Source organism: Mya arenaria, chromosome 2 (genome assembly GCF_026914265.1).
Source record: "Mya arenaria isolate MELC-2E11 chromosome 2, ASM2691426v1".
Taxonomy (NCBI): Eukaryota; Metazoa; Mollusca; class Bivalvia; order Myida; family Myidae; genus Mya; species Mya arenaria.
Genome location: NC_069123.1, coordinates 65,317,138 through 65,339,533, shown reverse-complemented (window position 1 = coordinate 65,339,533; position 22,396 = coordinate 65,317,138). Strand labels below are relative to the sequence as shown.

At 37.3% G+C, this 22,396-nt stretch overlaps 1 protein-coding gene across 2 annotated transcripts in view; it reads right to left on the bottom strand.

The window, feature by feature from the left end:
* LOC128242963 (uncharacterized) overlaps positions 1 to 18,464 on the bottom strand; it is a 63,974-nt gene extending 45,510 nt beyond the window's left edge. For both annotated transcript variants that reach the window (XM_052960421.1, XM_052960429.1), the window contains exons 1-4: positions 18,369 to 18,464; positions 11,201 to 11,256; positions 7,867 to 9,140; positions 6,068 to 6,161 (exon numbers count right to left, since the gene is read on the bottom strand). In XM_052960421.1, the coding sequence (XP_052816381.1) occupies positions 6,068 to 6,161; positions 7,867 to 9,140; positions 11,201 to 11,246 (1,414 nt within the window). In that variant the 5' untranslated portion in view covers positions 11,247 to 11,256; positions 18,369 to 18,464. The remainder of the gene's footprint in view (positions 1 to 6,067; positions 6,162 to 7,866; positions 9,141 to 11,200; positions 11,257 to 18,368) is intronic.
* Positions 18,465 to 22,396: the final 3,932 nt, after the last annotated feature.

The following is a 22,396-nucleotide window of genomic DNA, read 5'->3' as shown; positions in this document are numbered from 1 at the left end:
ATTATTGCGCACCATCTTGGGTCAGCTAGTCTTATTGTGCTCCACCTTGGGTCACCTAGTCTTATTGTGTTTCACCTTGGTTCAGCTACTCTTATTGTGCTTCACCTTGGTTCAGCTAGTCTTATTGTGTTTCACCTTGGTTTAGCTAGTCTTATTGTGCTCCATCTTGGGTCAGCTAGTCTTATTGTGCTCCACCTTGGGTCAGCTAGTATTATTGTGCTCCACCTTGGGTCAGCTAGTATTATTGTGCTCCATCTTGGGTCAGGTAGTCTTATTGTGCTCCACCTTGGGTCAGCTAGTCTTATTGTACTCCGCCTTGGTTCAGCTTGTATTATTGTGCTCGACCTTGGGTCAGCTAGTATTATGGTGCTCCACCTTGGTTCAGCTAGTATTATGGTGCTCCACCTTGGGTCAGCTAGTCTTATTGTGTTTCACCTTGGTTCAGCTAGTATTATTGTGCTCGACCTTGGGTCAGCTAGTATTATTGTGCTCCACCTTGGGTCAGCTAGAATTATTGTGTTTCACCTTGGTTCAGCTAGTATTATTGTGCTTCATCTTGGGTCAGCTAGAATTATTGTGTTTCACCTTGGTTCAGTTAGTATTATTGTGCTCCACCTTGGGTCAGCTAGAAATATTGGGTTTCACCTTGGTTCAGCTAGTCTTATTGTGTTTCACCTTGGTTCAGCTAGTATTATTGTGCTCGACCTTGGGTCAGCTAGTATTATTGTGCTCCACCTTGGGTCAGCTAGAATTATTGTGTTTCACCTTGGTTCAGCTAGTTTTATTGTGCTCCACCTGGGGTCAGCTAGTCTTATTGTGCTCCACCTTGGGTCAGCTAGTATTATTGTGCTCCATCTTGGGTCAGCTAGTATTATGGTGCTCCACCTTGGTTCAGCTAGTCTTATTGTGTTTCACCTTGGGTCAGCTAGTATTATTGCTTACCATCTTGGGTCAGCTGGTCTTATTGTACTCCATCTTGGGTCAGTTAGTCTTATTGTGCTCCACCTTGGTTCAGCTAGTCTTATTGTGTTTCACATTGGTTCAGCTAGTATTATTGTGTTTCACCTTGGGTCAGCTAGTATAATTGTGCTCCACCTTGGTTCAGCTAGTCTTATTGTGTTCCACCTTGGGTCAGCTAGTATTATGGTGTTCCATCTTGGTTCAGCTAGTATTATTGTGCTCCAATTTGGTTCAGCTAGTATTATTGTGTTCCACCTTGGGTCAGCTAGTCTTATTGTGCTCCATCTTGGTTCAGCTAGTCTTATTGTGTTTCACCTTGGTTCAGCTAGTATTATTGTGTTTCACCTTGGGTCAGCTAGTAGTATGGTGCTTCATCTTGGTTCAGCTAGTATTATGGTGCTCCATCTTGGTTCAGCTAATCTTATTGTGTTTCACCTTGGTTCAGCTAGTATTATTGTGTTTCGTCTTGGTTCAGCTAGTATTATGGTGCTTCATCTTGGTTCAGCTAGTATTAATGCGCTCCACCTTGGGTCAGCTAGTCTTATTGTGCCCCATCTTGGTTCAGCTAGTATTATTGTGTTTCACCTTGGTTCAGCTAGTATTATTGTGCTCCATCTTGGGTCAGCTAGTATTATTGAGCTTCACCTTGGTTCAGCTAGTATTATTGTGTTCCACCTTGGGTCAGCTAGTATTATTGTGCTCCACCTTGTGTCAGCTAGTATTAATGTGCTCCATCTCGGGTCAGCTAGTATTATTGTGTTCCACCTTGGGTCAGCAAGTATTATTGTGCTTCAACTTGGGTCAGCTAGTATTATAGTGTTCCACCTTGGGTCAGCTAGTATTATGGTGTTCCACCTTGGGTCAGCTAGTATTATGGTGCTCCACCTTGGGTCAGCTAGTATTATGGTGCTCCACCTTGGTTCAGCTAGTATTATTGTGCTCCACCTTGGGTCAGCTAGTCTTATTGTGCTCCATTTTGGGTCAGCTAGTACTATTGTGCTCCACCTTGGTTCAGCTAGTATTATTGCGCTCCACCTTGGGTCAGCTAGTATTATTGTGCTCCACCTTGGGTCAGCTAGTATTATTGGGCTCCACCTTGGGTCAGCTAGTATTATGGTGCTCCATCTTGGTTCAGCTAGTATTATTGTGTTCCACCTTGGGTCAGCAAGTATTATTGTGCTCCACCTTGGGTCAGCTAGTATTATTGCGCACCACCTTGGTTCAGCTAGTCTTATTGTGTTTCACCTTGGGTCAGCTAGTATTATTTTGCTCCACCTTGGGTCAGCTAGTATTATTGTGCTCCATCTTGGGTCAGCTAGTATTATTGTGCTCCAACTTGGTTCAGCTAGTCTTATTGTGTTTCTCCTTGGTTCAGCTAGTAGTATTGTGCTCCATCTTGGTTCAGCTAGTATTATTGTGCTCCACCTTGGTTCAGCTAGTATTATTGTGCTTCACCTTTGTTCAGCTAGTATTATTGTGTTTCACCTTGGGTCAGCTAGTATTATTGTGTTCCACCTTGGGTTAGCTAGTCTTATTGTGTTTCATCTTGGTTCAGCTAGTATTATTGTGCTCCATCTTGGTTCAGCTAGTATTATTGTGTTTCACCTTGGTTCAGCTAGTATTATTGTGCTCCACCTTGGTTCAGCTAGTATTATTGTGCTCCACCTTGGTTCAGTTAGTATTATTGTGCTCCACCTTGGTTCAGCTAGTCTTATTGTGTTTCACCTTGGATCAGCTAGTATTATTTTGCTCCACCTTGGGTCAGCTAGTATTATTGTGCTCCATCTTGGGTCAGCTAGTATTATTGAGCTCCAACTTGGTTCAGCTTGTCTTATTGTGTTTCTCCTTGGTTCAGCTAGTAGTATTGTGCTCCATCTTGGTTCAGCTAGTATTATGGTTCTCCACCTTGGTTCAGCTAGTATTATTGTGCTTCACCTTTGTTCAGCTAGTATTATTGTGTTTCACCTTGGGTCAGCTAGTATTATTGTGTTCCACCTTGGGTTAGCTAGTCTTATTGTGTTTCATCTTGGTTCAGCTAGTATTATTGTGCTCCATCTTGGTTCAGCTAGTATTATTGTGTTTCACCTTGGTTCAGCTAGTATTATTGTGCTCCACCTTGGTTCAGCTAGTATTATTGTGCTCCACCTTGGTTCAGTTAGTATTATTGTGCTCCACCTTGGTTCAGCTAGTCTTATTGTGTTTTACTTCCGGTCAGCTAGTATTATTGTGCTTCATCTTGGTTCAGCTAGTATTATTGTGCTTCATCTTGGTTCAGCTAGTATTATTGTGCTCCACCTTGGTTCAGCTAGTATTATTGTGTTTCACCTTGGTTCAGCTAGTAATATTGTGCTCCACCTTGTTTCAGCTTGTATTATTGTGCTCCACCTTGGTTCAGCTAGTATTATTGTGCTCCACCTTGGTTCAGCTAGTCTTATTGTGTTTTACCTTGGGTCAGCTAGTATTATTGTGCTTCATCTTGGTTCAGCTAGTATTATTGTGTTTCACCTTGGTTCAGCTAGTATTATTGTGCTCCACCTTGGGTCAGCTAGTATTATTGAGCTTCACCTTGGTTCAGCTAGTATTATTGTGTTCCACCTTGGGTCAGCTAGTATTATTGTGCTTCACCTTGTGTCAGCTAGTATTAATGTGCTCCATCTTGGGTCAGCTAGTATTATTGTGTTCCACCTTGGGTCAGCTAGTCTTATTGTGCTCCATCTTGGGTCAGCTAGTATTATTGTGTTCCACCTTGGGTCAGCTAGTATGGTTGTGCTTCATCTTGGTTCAGCTAGTATTATTGTGCTCCACCTTGGTTCAGCTAATCTTATTGTGTTTCACCTTGGTTCAGCTAGTATTATTGTGTTTCACCTTGGGTCAGCTAGTATTATTGTGCTTCATCTTGGGTCAGCTAGTATTATTGTGCTTCATCTTGGGTCAGCTAGTATTATTGTGTTTCACCTTGGTTCAGCTAGTATTATTGTGCTCCACCTTGGGTCAGCTAGTATTATTGTGTTTCACCTTGGTTCAGCTAGTCTTATTGTGTTTCACCTTGGTTCAGATAGTATTATTGTGTTCCACCTTGGTTCAGCTAGTATTATTGTGCTCCACCTGGGTTCAGCTAGTCTTATTGTGTTTCACCTTGGTTCAGCTAGTGTTTTTGCGCACCATCTTGTGTTACTTTGAACATTAGCGCACCAGCTTTGTATCATTGCGCTCAAACTTCGGTTTGTTTTAAGGCGCACCAACATTGGTCAAATTGTTTTATTGCGCACCATGTTTAGTCGGTTTGTATGATTATGCACCCACTTTTGCCAGTTTGTATCACTGTGCACTGTGATAGGTCAGTATGTATTATTGCGCACAGTCTTGGGTCAGTTTGTATTATTGCGCACAAGTATGGGTCAGTTTGTATTATTGCGCACTATCATGGGTCAGTATGTATTATTGCGCACAATCTTGGATCAGCATGTATTATTGCGCACAATCTTGGGTCAGTTTGTATTATTGCGCACTATCTTGGGTCAGTATGTATTATTGCGCACAATCTTGGATCAGCATGTATTATTGCGCACAATCTTCGGTCAGTTTGTATTATTGCGCACAATCTTGGGTCAGTATATATTATTGCGCACAATCTTGGATCAGCATGTATTATTGCGCACAATCTTGGATCAGCATGTATTATTGCGCACAACCTTGGGTCAGTTTGTATTATTGCGCACAATCATGGGTCAGTTTGTATTATTGCGCACAAGCTTGGGTCAGTTTGCATTATAGCGCATTATCTTTGGCCACCTAGTATTATTGCGCACTATCTTGGGTCAGTTTGTATTACTGCGCATAACCATGGGTCAGTTTGTATTATAGCGCACAATCTTGGGTCAGTTTTAAATTATGGCGCACAATCTTGGGTCAGTTTGTATTATGGCGCACAAGCTTTGGTCAGTTTGTATTATAGCGCATAATCTTTGGTCAGCTAGTATTATTGCGCACAATATTGGGTCAGTTTGTATTATTGCGTACAATCTTGGGTCAGTTTGTATTGTAGCGCATCATCTTGGGTCAGCAAGTATTATTGGGCACAATCTTGGGTCAGTTTGTATTACTGCGCACAATCTTGGGTCAGTATGTATTTTTGAGCACACTTTTAGGTAGGTTAGTAATATTGCACACTTTCGCACAGCCCTGGACCCACCATCGTGTGTCAGTTTGTAGTTTTGCCTACCATATAGGGTCCTTTTGTATTATAGTGGACCATCTAGGGTCATTTTGTATTATAGTGCACCATCTTGGGTCATTTTGTATTAAAGCGCACTATCTTGGGTCGTTTTGTATTAAAGCGCACCATCTTGGGTCAATTTGATTCTTTGCGAAGCATCTTGGGTCAGTTAGTATTAGCCTTTACCAAATCGTTTCTATGTTTTACGTCCCAAGACGGATAATTTTTGGGCTTCCCGATCGAAAACAATAACGCATTTTAGGTGACCAAAAATCTTGCCGATTATTTTTTATTTCCTTTTACTAAAATTCCCAACCTCAGATCGCAAGTATTTTATACTTTGTACTTGAATTCTTAGCATTTGATATCAGAAATGATGCATTCTGTGTGATTCCCGTGATCAACACACTCGAAGACAAGTTATTTTTGAAGTCATCTTTCAGTGGAAATCTAAACAATTTGGAATGCCCCAGGATGGACCAAGAAGACTCTGGTGTCTATGATCTACATAGGTTGTCACTCTTTTAGTATACGGATTTTTTTCGGTTCGTTATTTCATGATAGCTTGATAAATTTTCGTCCTTAGGGTTGACGCTTGAAATAAAAAAAAATTTGGTAAGGCCTTAAAGCGCACCAACGTTGGGTCAGTTTGTTTTATAGTGCACCATCTTGGGTCAGTTTGTTTTATAGTGCACCATCTTGGGTCAGTTTGTTTTATAGTGCACCATCTTGGGTCAGTTTGTTTTATAGTGCACCATCTTGGGTCAGTTTGTTTTATAGTGCACCATCTTGGGTCAGTTTGGGTAATTCCAAGAAATGATCCTGAAAGAAATCTACGAATCCGATGAGATTACACATGCAAGAGGTTAGTTACAACGAGTATAATCTTACAAAGGTCATCAGGTGTACACGTGTCCTCGTCCACCGCGCCGTCACAATCGTTGTCCACCTGGTCGCCTGGCAACGACCTGCTCCTCTTGCAGTTCTGAAATATAGGAGAGGTTCATAACAACTCGCATGCTGAGTATTGTTGCACTTCTTTTGTTTGCCTATTTAAATGATACCCGCTATACACCCTTTCTTCATGGTTATTTCATATCCAGATATATGCTCTGCTTCTTTTCTGTAGTTCATATTGACCCGTGATGTATACAATGTACTACAATTATCTTGCTAATAGTGTTCTATCGTTGCTACTTCTGTACCAAATATCTGCATAATCGTTTCTACTACTTTACCAATCACCTTCATTTCCCGTTTCTACCACTTTGCCATTCATATGCAATTATCTATTCTACTACTTTACCAGCCACATGCAATTATCGTTTCTACTGCTTTACCAGTCAACTTCATTTCCCGTTTCTACTACTTTACCAGTCACATTCATTTCTCGTTTCTTCTACTTTACCAGTCACCTTGATTTCCCGTTTCTACTACTTTACCAGTCATATGCAAGTATCGTTTCTACTGCTTTACCAGTCACCTTGCTATATCGTTTCTACTACTTTACCAGTCGCATTCATTTCTCGCTGCTTCTACTTTACCAGTCATCTGCAATAATCGTTTCTACTGCTTTATTAGTCATCTTCATTTCTCGTATCTACTACTTTACCAGTCACCTCCATTTCTCGTTTTTCACTACTTTACCTGCAATTATCAGTTTACTACTATACTGCAAGTCACCTATATTAATCGTTTCAAATACTTTACCAGTCATCTGCAATTATCGTTTCTAATACTTTAACAGTCATCTACAATTATCGTTTCTACTACTTTACCAGTCATCTGCAATTATCGTTTCTACTACTTTACCAGTCATCTGCAATTATCGTTTCTACTACTTTACCAGTCATCTGCAATTATCGTTTCTACCACTTTACCAGTCATCTGCAATTATCGTTTCTACCACTTTACCAGTCATCTGCAATTATCGCTTCTACTACTTTACCAGTCATCTGCAATTATCGTTTCTACTACTTTACCAGTCATCTGCAATTATCGTTTCTACTTCTTTACCAGTCATCTGCAATTATTGTTTCTACTAATTTACCAGTCATCTGCAATTATTGTTTCTACATTACCAGTCACCTCCTTTTATCGTTTCCACTACTTTACCAGTCATCTGCAATTATCGTTTCAACTACTTTACCAGTCATCTGCAATTATTGTTTCTACATTACCTGTCACCCCCATTTATCGTTTCTCTACTTCACCAGTCACCCAAATTTATTGTTTCTACTCTTTTACCAGTTATTTCGATTATCGTTTCTGCTACTAATACTTAATTTGCGTTTTTTCCCCACTTTACCAGTTACCTCAGAATATCTTTTCTCCTACTTACCCGTTATCATTCATAATTTTGGTCAGTTGCTTATATGAATGTATTGTACCTTGACTATATTTAGAAACGTGTTTCTTAAATATATTATGTATACGCATGGGCATTTTTGTCTTCATGTTTTTGGAAATAAATTGTAAAAAGACTGTTAGTTTTGCACCTTCAGCTTATCTGCTGAGAGCTCTATTTCTGTGTATTTATTAGCAACGGGACTGAACTCCTTAATTTATTAAGCAAAACTGTCAAATCTCGATTTTAACTTGTTGAGCATGAAAAAAAGTTATTTAGAATATGCTCGTATAATATAAATCAATCACTAATCATGATATAAAATAACATATTAACACTTAACCTGTGTTACGTGTGTCCAGTCGACATCCAGGAGATAAGCGGAAGTATGGCGGCAATATCCATACGCCAGGACTGAATCGTTGGAAATAAGCTGATACGGCCCTTCTGGATCGGAGGAGACTCGCATATTGTTTTGTATATTGAAATCCAACATTTGATACTCCTGTATCGTCGTTGTTGAGCCTGGAGTTATATTTCCTTTCGTTACAGTTAACACAAAGGAATCAAGCTCAGTTCCACTGTTACATGGGAAAATCAAGCTCGATGCCGGTTTCCAGTGCTTTCTTGAGGGTATGATCAACATAGACGGGGATCCAACCACGGCCGTTGAATCGTTGTACAGGTCAATTGACATCACCTGAAGGATCATGACGGGGCTACTGGTCTGAATCACACTAGACATTCCCCAATCAAGCCGCCGCACTATGGCGGAACCAGCCTTGGGAATTACGAAAGGTGAGAACCCTGAAATATAAACCTCCGTATGGTTTGCCTGTGTTATGATTTTTACGAGGTCTCCGGCGTTGTTCATGGTGTTTGGAATAACAATGAAGTCAGTTCCCCACCTGTTTACAGGCGGCAACTGTGTCGTCATAATTCCATTGTCACCATTTACTTTTGCTGGTATTTTTCTTCCCCCAACAATGACAGTGATGTTTTTGTCGGAAACAATGTATGTACCACTGAGGTCTACAGTGGATTCAAGGTGAAACACTTCCCCTTCGTTAAGAGTTAGAGGAATGCCGGTGCCGTGAACGGGATCCAAGACAGTCGAGCCGCTGGCGCAGTTTGGCATGTTTTCGACGCCATTACGGAAGAAGATGGTGACAGAGGTCTGGTCCTCCACCGGCGTGATAGCCATTTGGCAAAAACCGCCCATCGCACAGTAGGTGAGCACGTAGTACTCGGAGCCCAGGTGCTTGTCCGGGATGGCAAGGTAGGTCTCCCAGTCGGAATCATCATGTGAGTACTGGTTTACGTGAACCACAACGTTGTCTTCCACGGTCAGCCTCATTCCGCTCGGGCTGACACCCACTGCCGCAGGAATCACTCCACTGCAATTTGGAGCCATCATTGTCAGTACTTTGGTATGCAAACTTGACCCAACTGAGACAGTTGCGTTTACTTCACATGCATTTGCAGATAAAGTGTATGTACCGTCATTTGCATTCAAGTAGTTTTGCTTCGACAATTTTATATTGCCTAAGTTGACGTCAGTGATGGATGCAGTGCCCGGCGAGTGTAGGAACGTCACGTGATATGTCTGTTGACCGCCTGGAAACAGGAAATAATGGCGACATACATCAATTATGTAAAGTTTAGAACATGTGTTTTGACTTATATTCAGTTTTCCTCGCGCGGCTTCGATTCTGATAATCGCATACATTTGTGACAAAAAAAGTTCTGTCACATAATATTGATGGTAAATGTATCAGAATCATACATGATGTGTATGCTAAGGCAAAATCAATGTTGAGGTGAACAAAACTTGTCAATTTTTTACTACTCTGGAGTACGTCAAGGTGAGAATGTTACTCCAACTGTGTTCTCTTTATTTTTGAATGATTTATCCAGATTCATGAGTAAAAAGTTTGAAAGATTAGCCACTATGTCTAAGGCTACTTTTGAATGCATTAGCGATGATGATGTTGAAGTTTACCTTAGAATGTTTATATTGTTGTATGCAGACGACACGCTATAATTTGCGGAAAGTAATTATGACATACTTGCCATGTGTGATTATTGTACGTTATGGGACTTGCAAGTCAATGAGGATAAGACAAAGATAAATCAAAAATTAAAAAATATTGTAGTTTTTTTCTATAACAATAGAATACTTAAGTGTGTTGAAGAATTCTCTTATTAATTTTTTTGTAAAGAAAAGAAGATACAATTTCAGCAAGCTATAAGAGCTTTGTTTTCAGTTAATTAAGTTCACGAAAACTTAATATTCCCATCAACTGAGATATTGCAAATGAATACTCAATCTCAAAGCATCCACTCCTACATGATAAATGGTGTTCTTGGAATAAACCCATAGCTATACAAATTAAATTAAAAGTTTTATGTTACTGGAACAAGACTGTGAACGAAAAAAAGAGTAAAATATCTAAATTGTTTTATGATACAGTTCTAAAACTACATAATAGTACGATATATTATCATTTTCCAGTACATTTAAATTCATTATCGATCGCATTGTTTATAATATTGGTTAAACATATTTTGAGACCATCGTCGGCAACCACGGTACTTTCTTCAAATACACTTCATACATTTCGTGGGAATTCTCGTGTATATGAATATGCATGAGGCAGGGGAGACAACTCATCTTCCTGTGAAATTGCATTTTACAATTAAATACTCTTCAATAATCATGTAAAGTATAATATCAGTTCTCCTCGCAGGTGAGTGGTCTAAGTTGCTGGTTTAAAATTTGAAGTGATCAGGTGGACAAAGTTAAATTCGAGCGTTGGCCTGAATACTTTTTCTACAGGAAAACATAAATACGAGTATCTGTGCATATGAAAATTTCAGGACAGATTTCCTTGCGGAACCAATGCTTAATCATGATTACGACGTTTTCATAGCAAAATCCCCAACGGTATACAACGAAGCACAGCAGCAATGTTTCGGTGGTATCCGACGATGACCTAAGACATAACACAATACATGAACACACTCAAATAACCAATTATGTACATAAAGACGTCATGTTTTTCATTGTTTTGTAACTGTTGTCTATATATATATATATATATATATATATATATATATATATATATATATATATATATATATATATATTACGAAAATATAAACATAAATGCATATTATCTTACGGTTGTGTGTGAAACTTATAAACCTGCTCTTTGTTTTAAACAGATATCATTTTGTAACACAAACTAATTATAGAACATAATTATACAAGTAATGGATTGAGGAAAAGCTTATATAGAACCCATTTCCTTGCTGTTTGGATGTATTGCATATCTTTTTTAGAAGGAAATGAAGATTTGATTGATTGATTGATTGATTAATTTATTAATTAATTATTTTATTTATTTATTGATTTATTGATTGATTGATTGATTGATTGATTGATTGATTGATTGATTGATTGATTGATTGATTGATTGATTGATTGCGACCAAGACTAGCCGTTTTTATTCGAATGTTATGCAACATGCTTATTCTTACAACCCGCAAATCTGAAAGCAATCAAAAACAGGGGGAAAAGATGACTGAATGAAAGATTTGTTTAACGTCTGCAGTAGTTGTGCCGGTAATAATCCACATTGTATAACAATAATAATATCCCTGGTTTTACTTACTCAACACGGTGAAAGATGACAAGAGGCAACTCCACAACAAAATCATTTTGCAGCAGCTGAAAATAGAAATGCAAAACTTTAATTTGTTTAGAATATAAGAAAAAATAGTAACCGCATCAACAACCCGAGTAATTGAAATTACACACGAATTGAATTACACTTTATGCGGGAGATTAAGTCCCCGGAAGCAAAAAACTTCAAATGCCATGCTTGAATTTCGGCATGTTCAGTGAATCATATGTTCCTTTCATACTTCTTTGTTTAAATGCAAATAAATATACAACAAACATTGGCTTCACCCAAACAAGCCAACATTTTGAAATATAACTGTTCTCTATATATCCCGGTTAAAGAGTATTCAAGGGTAGATATATGAGTTAAAGTTGATTACATATTCTTATACCTTAGTTTCAATCGTTCTTTCCTTTTTTTTAACTAACCTTACGCATCTTTCAAGAAATGTCTTTAAATAATGTGTTAAAAATGTGTGTGTTTTTTTTTTTAAATATTATAAACTAAAAACGATTAACTGCTTATGTGGCTCAATAATGAAAAATGCCACTGGTTCCTCTACAGGACACATTTACGCTGACATGTGTAGCACTAGACGCGGCCCGGAGATTATAAGTATTTTTCATGGCCGAGAGTGTAAGATAGATAGGTTCATCCCGAGCGTAGGGTGTTTTGCGGAAACGAGGTTTACCGCGTTTCCGCAAAACATCATGCGCGAGGGTTATGATGAACCTTTTTCTTACACAAGCGGCTATGGTAGATGCTTTTGCTCCCACCTCGGTTAAACAAAATTAAGTAAAATTGTATTTTTGCTGGAACTCTTTTGTGCGAAGAGAAAATAAATGTGTATGGATATGTGATAATTCGTGGTTGTCACGGGTATGCGCACAGTGATTCAGATTATGTTAAAGCTGCACTCTCACAGATTGAACGTTTTGACAACTTTTTTATTTTTTGTCTTGGAACGAGTTTTTGCGAAAATCCATGGAAACCAGTTAAACTCGACTGCTGACAAAAATTAGATCGCAGGTATTTGTATTTAAGTTCAAAAAATGATGTTTTATGCATTTTCTTAAAACGGTTTAGGCCAAAAAACAATAATTTTCGAACGGAAATATGAAAATTTACGATCTGATTTTTAGTCAGCAATCTTATATCATTGGTTTGAAGATATTTACGCAAAAATTTGCTCTTTCCAAGACAAAATAAAACAAGTTGTAAAAATGGTAAATCTGTGAGAGTGCAGCTAGTCAATTCGGTCTTTAAATAGTTCTGAGGAGAGTGCAGCATTTTTTCTTGAAAGGTGTGTGAAAACTATTTTATGGTGACATTTGAAGCGAGAAATAATTAATAAGCATTCTAAATAATACCACAAGACAATGTTTCCATGATGCTACACGTGACAGTCTTAAACAAGGGAGGTAATTACAATGTGATGAACATTAAAAGGAGTTCCATACGGGTACGGGTTTTATCTTTGCCCGTAGACAAGATTATAAGTATCTTCCATGGCCGATAGTGTAAGATAGGTTCATCCCGACCCGAGCGTAGGGTGTTTACTGAGTTTCCGCAAAACACACTGTGCGAGGGTCGGGATGAACCTATCTTACACGAGCGGCTATGGTAGATGTTTTTTCTCCCACCTCAGTTAAACAGAATTAATTAAAAATGTATTTTTTGCTGGAACTCTTTTCTGCGTAGTAAAAATAATGCGTATGGATATTTGATAATTCGTGGTTGTCATGGATATGCGCGCATTGATTCGGATTATGTTAATAGTCAACTCGGTCTTAAAATAGTCCTGATCGGAGTGGAGCATTATTTCTTGAAAGGTGTGTGAAAACTTTTTTATGGCGACATTTGAAGCGAGAAATAGTTAATTAGCATTCTAAATATTGCTACAAGACTTGGTTTCCATGATGCTACAGACGACAGTCTTCAACAAGGGAGGTAATTACAATGTGGTGACCATTAAAAAGACAACAGTTCCATACGGGCATTTTATCTTCGCCCGTGGGCAAGATAAGAATTTCTAGCATGGTTAAATATTTGGATCTACTTATCTGAGGTGGGAGAAAATAATTTCCAGCATGGTTAATTTTTTGATCTACTTATCTGAGATGGGAGAAACATGTTTGCAATTATCAAAGGGGAGATGTTCATGTATACATTTTATTAATGCTAGAAAAAATATTTCTTAATTACAACACCTCTCGTTCAACTTTACTTCTGCTTTGTGGCCAAGAACCGTGTGGATGTGTGTAAAAACTTCGAAAAACAGCCTATAACATGAATTCGCTTTTCAACTTTTCAAACGAGAAATTAAATCAAACTATTCCCTGTGTTTTCAGTTGGGCTGGTCGCCGGTTATGAGTTTTAATACGTTAGAAAGAAGTGCCAAAATCGCGAAAATAATTTACAAATTTAAATTTAGCTTTTTTAAATGAAAATTCAAAGCTTAGTTCACACGATTTAAAAACACAACAACATAAATGATTTAAAAAAAAGCCCGAAATGACCAGGCTGAAATGATAACAAGGCAGAATCGACAATACAGTACACCACTGATTTTTTTTTTTTTTTTTTTTTTTTTGATAGTTGCATATTTATTAAATGCAAAGAGTTACAGATAACAGCTTTGTAGATTCTTGATTTACAACTTCCTATTCCTGTATCTTTTGAAACTGTCAACAAGACGTTCTAAGGTTTTGTCATCTAGATCATGTTACACGCATGATATGAGGTACACGAAAGTGAACTGATGACAGATTGAGAATCACCACGGTCATTTGTAAATGCCATCTGTTAAAAGGCGGAAAATATTGTGTGTTTTTTTTGTTTTGTTTTTTCCTTTTGTTTTTATTCAAATTTATATTACAGTAATATGTTGTGTAGAAGAACATCAATATGTACATTTCTTGAAGAAAAAGATAATTGATTAGGTGGATATTCGAAAACTTATTAGCTATACATTTATCAAAAAAGGGCATTTGAGCATTTCACAATAAATTTTTTCATAATGATTGGATAACTAAATAATATGAAAAAATATGTAATATGTAAAACATAGTTTATCATAGTTTATTATATTTTTTATTTTTTTTTATATAAAAAAAGAGAATTATGAACACAAAAAAGGGGGATTTGGGCAGGTGATGATTAAGACTGATTAATATTAGAACGGACGTAAAACCATTTATTATCATGTTGCTTCATTTTATCATTTATCAAGACAACTTCTTTCTCTATATTATGTCTTATTATCATGTATTTCCTGTACTGAGTGAATTGAGGCGTTGTTTTTCTATACTTTGAACCAAAGATGTAAAATTTCATCAGCACAATTAAGAAATTAGTAATCGCTGTGTGTTTTTCATCGCTGACTATTCCGAAGCTGATATTTTTTAATGTTAAATTTATATTAATATGATTATCTTTTAAGAATTGGTTTAGTCTACTCCATAGCGGTTGTATTTTCAGGCACTCCCATTAAAGGTGTTCCAGTGTTTCAATATTGGATTGACAAAAGTCGCACACACTTGTTTCATTTATTTTGCATTTATAAAGGAAGTCATTACAAGGAACGATTCTGTGTAAATACTTATATTGAAAACTTCTTATGTTTGTGTCATTGGAACATCTGTACGTGTTCATATTTATATTTTCCCACTCTTTATCTGTTATTTCATTTCAACCTAGTTTTTGTACCCACTTCTGTTTAATTAATATACATGTGTCAGTTGATGGGATAGTCTTTGCATATAGAAACTTATGAGGTATATTACAACACTTTAATTTGTACAATATTGATTTTGAGTCATTGGTATGGATTTGATAATTGTCTGTAGATAAGTATATCTTTATTTCATTTGGAATGCTATGTATTAGGGACAAATATTTTAGATAGTCGTGTTGATTTACTTGATATATTGATTGAAATGTTTCAAAATCATACCATGTTTTTGACCGAAAATCAAATAGTTGCCATATAAATTGAATCCCTCTTTCATACCAAGCTTCATAAAATAGGCTTTCATTATTAAGTTTAATGGACTCGTTATTCCAGATTATGACATTTCGTTCTATAGATTCCTGATCAGTTTTTGTAATTTGCTTCCATGCATTTAATATATCGAATAAAAAAGTGTTATTTTTTGAAATTCTTTTTATTAAAGTGTTGTCCAAGTTGCATTCAAAAATTAAACTCCCTCCATTTTTTATGAACCTTTTTCTATATAATTCTTTCCAAAGACTTGTGTTTGATTCGTCAATATAACGCCTTATCCAGCAAGATTTTAGTGAGTAGGACAAACTCTCTATGTTTGGAACTTTTATACCGCCTTTTATTATAGGTTGAATTAATGTATCTCTTTTGATTTTTTCTGGTTTCTTATCCCATATAAAATTAAATATTTCCTTTTTAATTTCTTGTAATATTTCATTTGGTGGATTTGGCAGAAGAGATAAAGGCATAATCAGTTTTAGTAGTGCAAATGTGTTTATCACAGTCACTTTTCCTAGGAGTGTTAGTTTTCTATGTTCCCATTGCTTTAGACAGTTTTTAAATGATTGTAACTTTGGTAGGAAATTGAGGTTAAACATATATGAGTTGTAGTTAGAGAATACTGTTCCTAAAGTTTTTGCATTTGCAGATGTCCATTGGAAACGAAGTTCATCGCAGTGTGTCAAAGTTGTGCGTTTTAGACTGCCAACTCTTAGAACAATGGATTTAGCAATATTAAGATTTAGACCTGATATTTCTGAAAAAAACGTATTAAAGAATTGACTAAATATGTAAATAATTCCTTTGACCCATTCTGTATATATGTTGCGTCATCAGCAAACAGTGTCTGCTTTATCTCTTTGCCGTTGATTGTTAGTCCCTTGATGTCTGGATTATGATCAATATAGTTTGCTAATAATTGTATGCATATTATGAAGAGATACGACGACAAAGGACAGCCCTGTCTTACACCTCGTTGAATAATAGCAGGTGGTGATAGGTAACCGTTGTTTAGTATCAAGCTTGTTACACCAAAATAAAAAGTTGTAACCCATTTTATAACAGTTGGACCAAAATTCAAGTGTTTTAAACAGTGTACCATGAACTCATGATTAATACTATCAAACGCCTTTTCGAAATCGGCAAAAAATAACAAGCCAGGGTTATTTTTTACGTTCAAGAAATTTATGACCTCATGGATAAGTCTGATATTTTCACCAATATATCTGGGGGTTTTAAAAAAACGGATTGAGTATTTGGTATTATGTTTGGGAGAACTTTTTTAAGTCTGTTTGCAATTGCCTTTGTGGCTATTTTGTAATCAACGTTTAATAAACTTACAGGTCTCTATTAAAAGCTTATTGTTGAATTTGAAATAGCCAGGTCCCTTTTGTAGTTTGTTAAAATTTCCGTACATCACAACTGCTGAATGGTCGGTTCTAAAACCAGAGGTAATTGTACATTTACTTACACTATTAACAATACTTTCTGAAATACAAAAATAGTCCAGCCTGCTACACCACTGAATTTTATCAATGATTAAAGGTACTATTATATATAATTATATATTTAAGAGTCCATGCCGGAAATGAATGAGGACGCTGTGAAATATTTGTCAGCACCAATAAAGTATCGCTATTTTGTCATGATATAATTCCGCCATAGTTCGGATATTTTCGTGTTTATTCGGAATGTCAACAAAATAAGGTTGCTATGTAACAAATTTACAAAGGCTTTACCGTTATTTATTCAACTCGTGAGTACCCGCATGTGAACATCAATAAATGCATTTATTAATATTCAATGAAACCCATTCCGCTGTGTCTTTGATGCCATGCATCAACATTCCTCAGAACTCGTATATCTATATTAATATATTGTAATCAATATGCACATTAGCTGATTTCGGAGAGCGTGTTTGTCACTTGCAGCAGCGAATTGTACAAAGCTTTTATAAGTTGCCCACAGGTTATCTTTTAGCTAGTTGACTCATTAAAACGATTTAATTGGTTAGTAGTTATCAGTTGATAAATATTGACATTGCGGATAACTAAGGCCTAACCAAAAACTTTACCGGTCTTTTACAATTGAATGCAGGCGTGTAAATATCCATTAATGTTAATACAAAGCAATATTTAAATATTTATTCATATTTCTGAATGTTTAGAGAGCTAGATGCTTAATCCATAGTTTATGTTTGTCTGTATTTTCTTTTATTTATTTTTTCTTGCAGTTTGTGTTCATCAGCTTCTGGTGGAAATAAAGAGTATTGAGTTAAATATTGAAATGATCGAATGTCAAAATATCAATGTTATGGTGTCCAATAAACATGTTTTTATGCCAATGTGTGTCATGTGAACCTGCCCGCGATATGTTCATGCTCAATATGTCGTTCTTTCTTGTCCAAACAATGGTGTGTCATGTGAACCTGCCCGTGATATTTTCATGCACATTCTGTCATTCTTTCTTGTCCAAACAATGGTGTGTCACGTGAACCTGCCCGTGACATTTTCATGCACATTCTGTCATTCTTTCTTGTCCAAACAATGGTGTATCACGTGAACCTGCCCGTGACATGTTCATGCACATTCTGTCATTCTTTCTTGTCCAAACAATGGTCTGTCACGTGAACCTGCCCGTGATATTTTCATGCACACTCTGTCATTCTTTCTTGTCCAACAATGGTGTGTCACGTGAACCTGCCCGTGACATTTTCATGCACACTCTGTCGTTCTTTGTTGTCCAACAATGGTGTGTCATGTTCTGTCTCGATTCATTGCTATGTTGTGTTGTCAAGATTCTTAAACGATGTTTTCGTGATAGTTTATGTCATTTTAAATAGATTGCGTTGCGTCATTTGGCATGCACTAAATTTGAGAAGGATAATATTGCAAAGTGGCAGTATATCACGCGAAATGAAGCTAAAAAAGTTTTTTTTTTACTTACAAACTTATAAGACAATAAAGCACGATGATTCGACAAAACTGCTTAACTTAAAAGACAACAAAATAGTTTGACAAGCTAGTAAAACGTAGTGACAAGATACCACGATAATTGGACACATGACCATGAATGTTTGAAAAGTAGAGGATGAGGAGTTAGAATGACATGGAGTAGTTGCCAGTATAGCAAAGAAAGAAAGATTAATCGTACCTCTCAAACTATCGCCATAAGAAGTCCTACGTGCATCAAGGCTGTCCTACGCAAATGCCGAACTATAAAGGATGGCAGCAGTTTTCAATATTTACACCATAAACGCTTGACATGAAATAAATCCCCGGGTACAAAATGAATATTGGAATTTCAAAAACCGACGCCACTAGCGGAACGACGCATCATTAATAATGAATCTTCTTCATGTAAAGCAATTAAATACAAACATTCCCATTGTCAACTGGAATACAAAAGCATTCGATATTTTTCCAACATTTAGAAGAAGTTGAATGCTGTTGACGATGTATTGTTTAAAGTGTCAGCGATAAATCAAGCGTCCAATCAACGAAATCATAAATGGCTTTACAGAAATGCGGGATCGTTTTTCAATTATTAATTGTCAATGGTCCAAGAGCATGTATGATAGTTTTACAAACACGGAATTGTGCTTATGTGTTGCTTACTGTCTTCTAGTTTTCATGATTTCAAAGAAAAAGCAGTTTGATACATAAAGCTCTATAGATATAAATGCAATCACCTCCGCGGCTGGAACTAGCCGGCTGGGGCCGCCTATGTACCGATACTCCTTGCCTGCTAGCACTAAATAGGTTGTGGAATCAAATCCTCGAGCACTTCGCTACCGCCCAGACCGTGGATGCCTTTATTAAATAATTCATGAGAGAAATCATGGATTTGATTAGCTTTAAACTATAGTTGTATTTGCATGTAACGAGTACGCTCCAGAGTAAGTCAAGCATTGCAATAGATCCAAAATAAAGTGGGAAATGCACCTAATTCGCGGGTGAGCTTGCCTCCAACAGAAATGTCTGTATGGAAAACTTTGAAAACCTTCTCTTCCAAAACTATTGGCCCGATTTCAAAACATAATCACAGAAATATTCCTATAGTGACCCTCTACGAAATTAATTCACCCCATGTTGATTCATAAAAAACTTTGTCGCCAGGGGTGGGCTAAATTTTACTAAATGTCTATATGGAAAACTTTGAAAATCTTCTCTAATTAAAATAATTTCACGAAATTGTTCCTAATGTGAGCCTCATCACATTGCTTTACCTTGTTGATTATAAAAAACATGGATGTCAGGGACGGGCTACTCTTCACTATATATCTGTATGGAAAACGTCTAACCATTAAACAGAATTTCAAAATATTTAACAGGAATGTTCCTTAGATGAACCTTTTACCAAAACATTTCTTATTCATTTTTTTAAATAATTATATTATAGTTTTACACACATTGAAGCTTTCAAACGCAAACTTCATAAATGTATTCACAGTAACAATGTGCTGTAAGAGTTATGGCCCTTCGTATCTTTTAAAACAAACACATATTATTCATGTTTTATATGGCCGTTCAAAAACGGGACGTATTATATCTTCACCTGTGTTGTACGGGCGGGCGGTGTCCAGTATATATTGTCCGATCAATAACTTAAGAACCCTTTGTCCATCTTGGCCCTCTTGTTTTATAAAACTATTCGGCTTTGAACACGATTTTTTTTTCGATATGCAGTTTACAATTGGTTGACTAGGCCGACACCAACGATCTGAGTTATAACTTCAAACATGACTATATAACTTGCAAAAACAATAAGCATTATTGCTTAGCTTTGTTTTGTATACATATTTAAAGTTTCATAACGATTCATTGAAAACGCCAGGGCGTGAAGCTGCAGGAGAAATAAACACAACGCGTGTTCAATTCAGACTACAAACATTTAAACGGCCATAACTTCCAAACCGCAGGTCCGATTTCCTTGCAAATAATTTGAAGTCGGAAATGATGCATTATGGGCGTATTTTATTACTTTTTTGGCCTATATTAACATAAAAAGTAAGCTTGGATGATTTAGAGATGCGCGCGCCCGTCGTGCCCCCCCCCCCCCCCCCCCTCTTAATCCGCTAGTTCATGATAAACATCTTACCCACTAGCGCATTGCGTAAAGTCGTTAGATCAAGAACACACATGAACATTTGCCTACAACGTAACAGGAACAAATTATAGTTTTTAAAGTACATCTAAATTAATCGAATACTTCAAGAAACTAGGGCATGCAAGGGTTAATACGGACATTACTAACTTTGACAAATGTGACTGCAGCAGGATGACTGTTTACAGTGGCAATGCTGCTGACTCACATTTACACTGTCTCCACCTAATTTAGAACCCGAGATGACCCACATTCACACTGTCTCTACCTAGTTTAGAACCCGAGATGACCCACATTTAAACTGTCTCCACCTAGTTAAGAACCCGAGATGACCCACATTCACACTGTCTCCACTTAGTTTAGAACCCGAGATGACCCACATTGACACTGTCTCCACCTAGTTTAGAACCCGAGATGACCCTCATTTACACTGTCTCGACCTAGTTAAGAACCCGAGATGACCCACATTTACACTGTCTCGACCGAGTTTAGAACCCGAGATGACCCTCATTTACACTGTCTCGACCTAGTTAAGAACCCGAGATGACCCACATTTACACTTTCTCGACCGAGTTTAGAACCCGAGATGACCCATATTTACACTGTCTCGACCGAGTTTAGAACCCGAGATGACCCACATTTACACTTTCTCGACCGAGTTTAGAACCCGAGATGACCCACATTTACACTGTCTCGATCTAGTTAAGAACCCGAGATGACCCATATTTACACTGTCTCGACCGAGTTTAGAACCCGAGATGACCCACATTTACACTTTCTCGACCGAGTTTAGAACCCGAGATGACCCTCATTTACACTGTCTCGACCTAGTTAAGAACCCGAGATGACCCATATTTACACTGTCTCGACCGAGTTTAGAACCCGAGATGACCCATATTTACACTGTCTCGACCGAGTTTAGAACCCGAGATGACCCACATTTACACTGTCTCGATCTAGTTAAGAACCCGAGATGACCCAGATTTACTCGGGTCCTAAATGTGATGGTGAAAACTAGTTTGACAGGGTCTCTTTATGATGGGATTAACACTTCTGAGTTTGTGAACGGAATTGAATAAAATGTTAACACAAAATATTCGACATACTGACCTGGTTTCTGATATGGCCCATATTCACGCTATCATGCTGACAATTATTCGTACAATGATTTATGAAGATGGGATAACAAATGTGTGTAAGACATGGAAAACGATAGTGTGTTAACGACATTCAAACATATCCCTACTCGACCGGTTTTCGCCATGCTATTACCGTGAATTATCTAGCTAAGCGTATGGGTATGGCCTCGCGAGTTAAGACTGCCTAAACTTCCTTTTTTTATTAATTATCCAATCTTTAATGCATGCTCAAACTTCTTCATGGGTAAAACCTCCATGGAAATCCTGTGTGTCGTTGCCTGGTCGACTCCGTTAGCAGGTCTGTACGCTATAACGTCGAGAAATCGCGCTCTCATTCGCCGGTAAACGCCGAAATCAGAAGGCCAACGTCATGGTCCTCCATACCCGCACACTGAACGGCCCAACGACCCGTTCCAGAAGGACCATGTCACTCAACCTACCTTAGGTCTCGTCGTTCACCGGCGTGTTGTTAAGCGGCACGAATAGGCCCCAGACAGCGGCTTGACGATGGGTGGTCCGACGGTACCGTCGTGAATATACCTTTATATATCTTTGTTTACAATGCAAAATATTGAATATCATGTCATCATTGGTTTAAAAATCGTCTTGATATGGGTCAGGTTTATTCACGGTGTCCTGCGGGTCAAAAAAGACGTAACTGAAAATTATCTTATTCCCAAATAACTCGTTTAGTTTCGCTGCAACATTCAACTAAGTCTCATGTGAATATTGTTGGCATATAACAAAAGTTACACTTCTTGCATTACGACATGACTTGAATGCCAATGAAACATTTTTTTACAAAGCAGACTGTTTAATTTGAATATAAACACTTTCATACAATGCAAATTTAATTTTTAATACAAATTCACTGTTTGTTGAGCAATATTTGAGAAAACGCCTCAACATATTTTAAATCAAATTCAACAATAACCC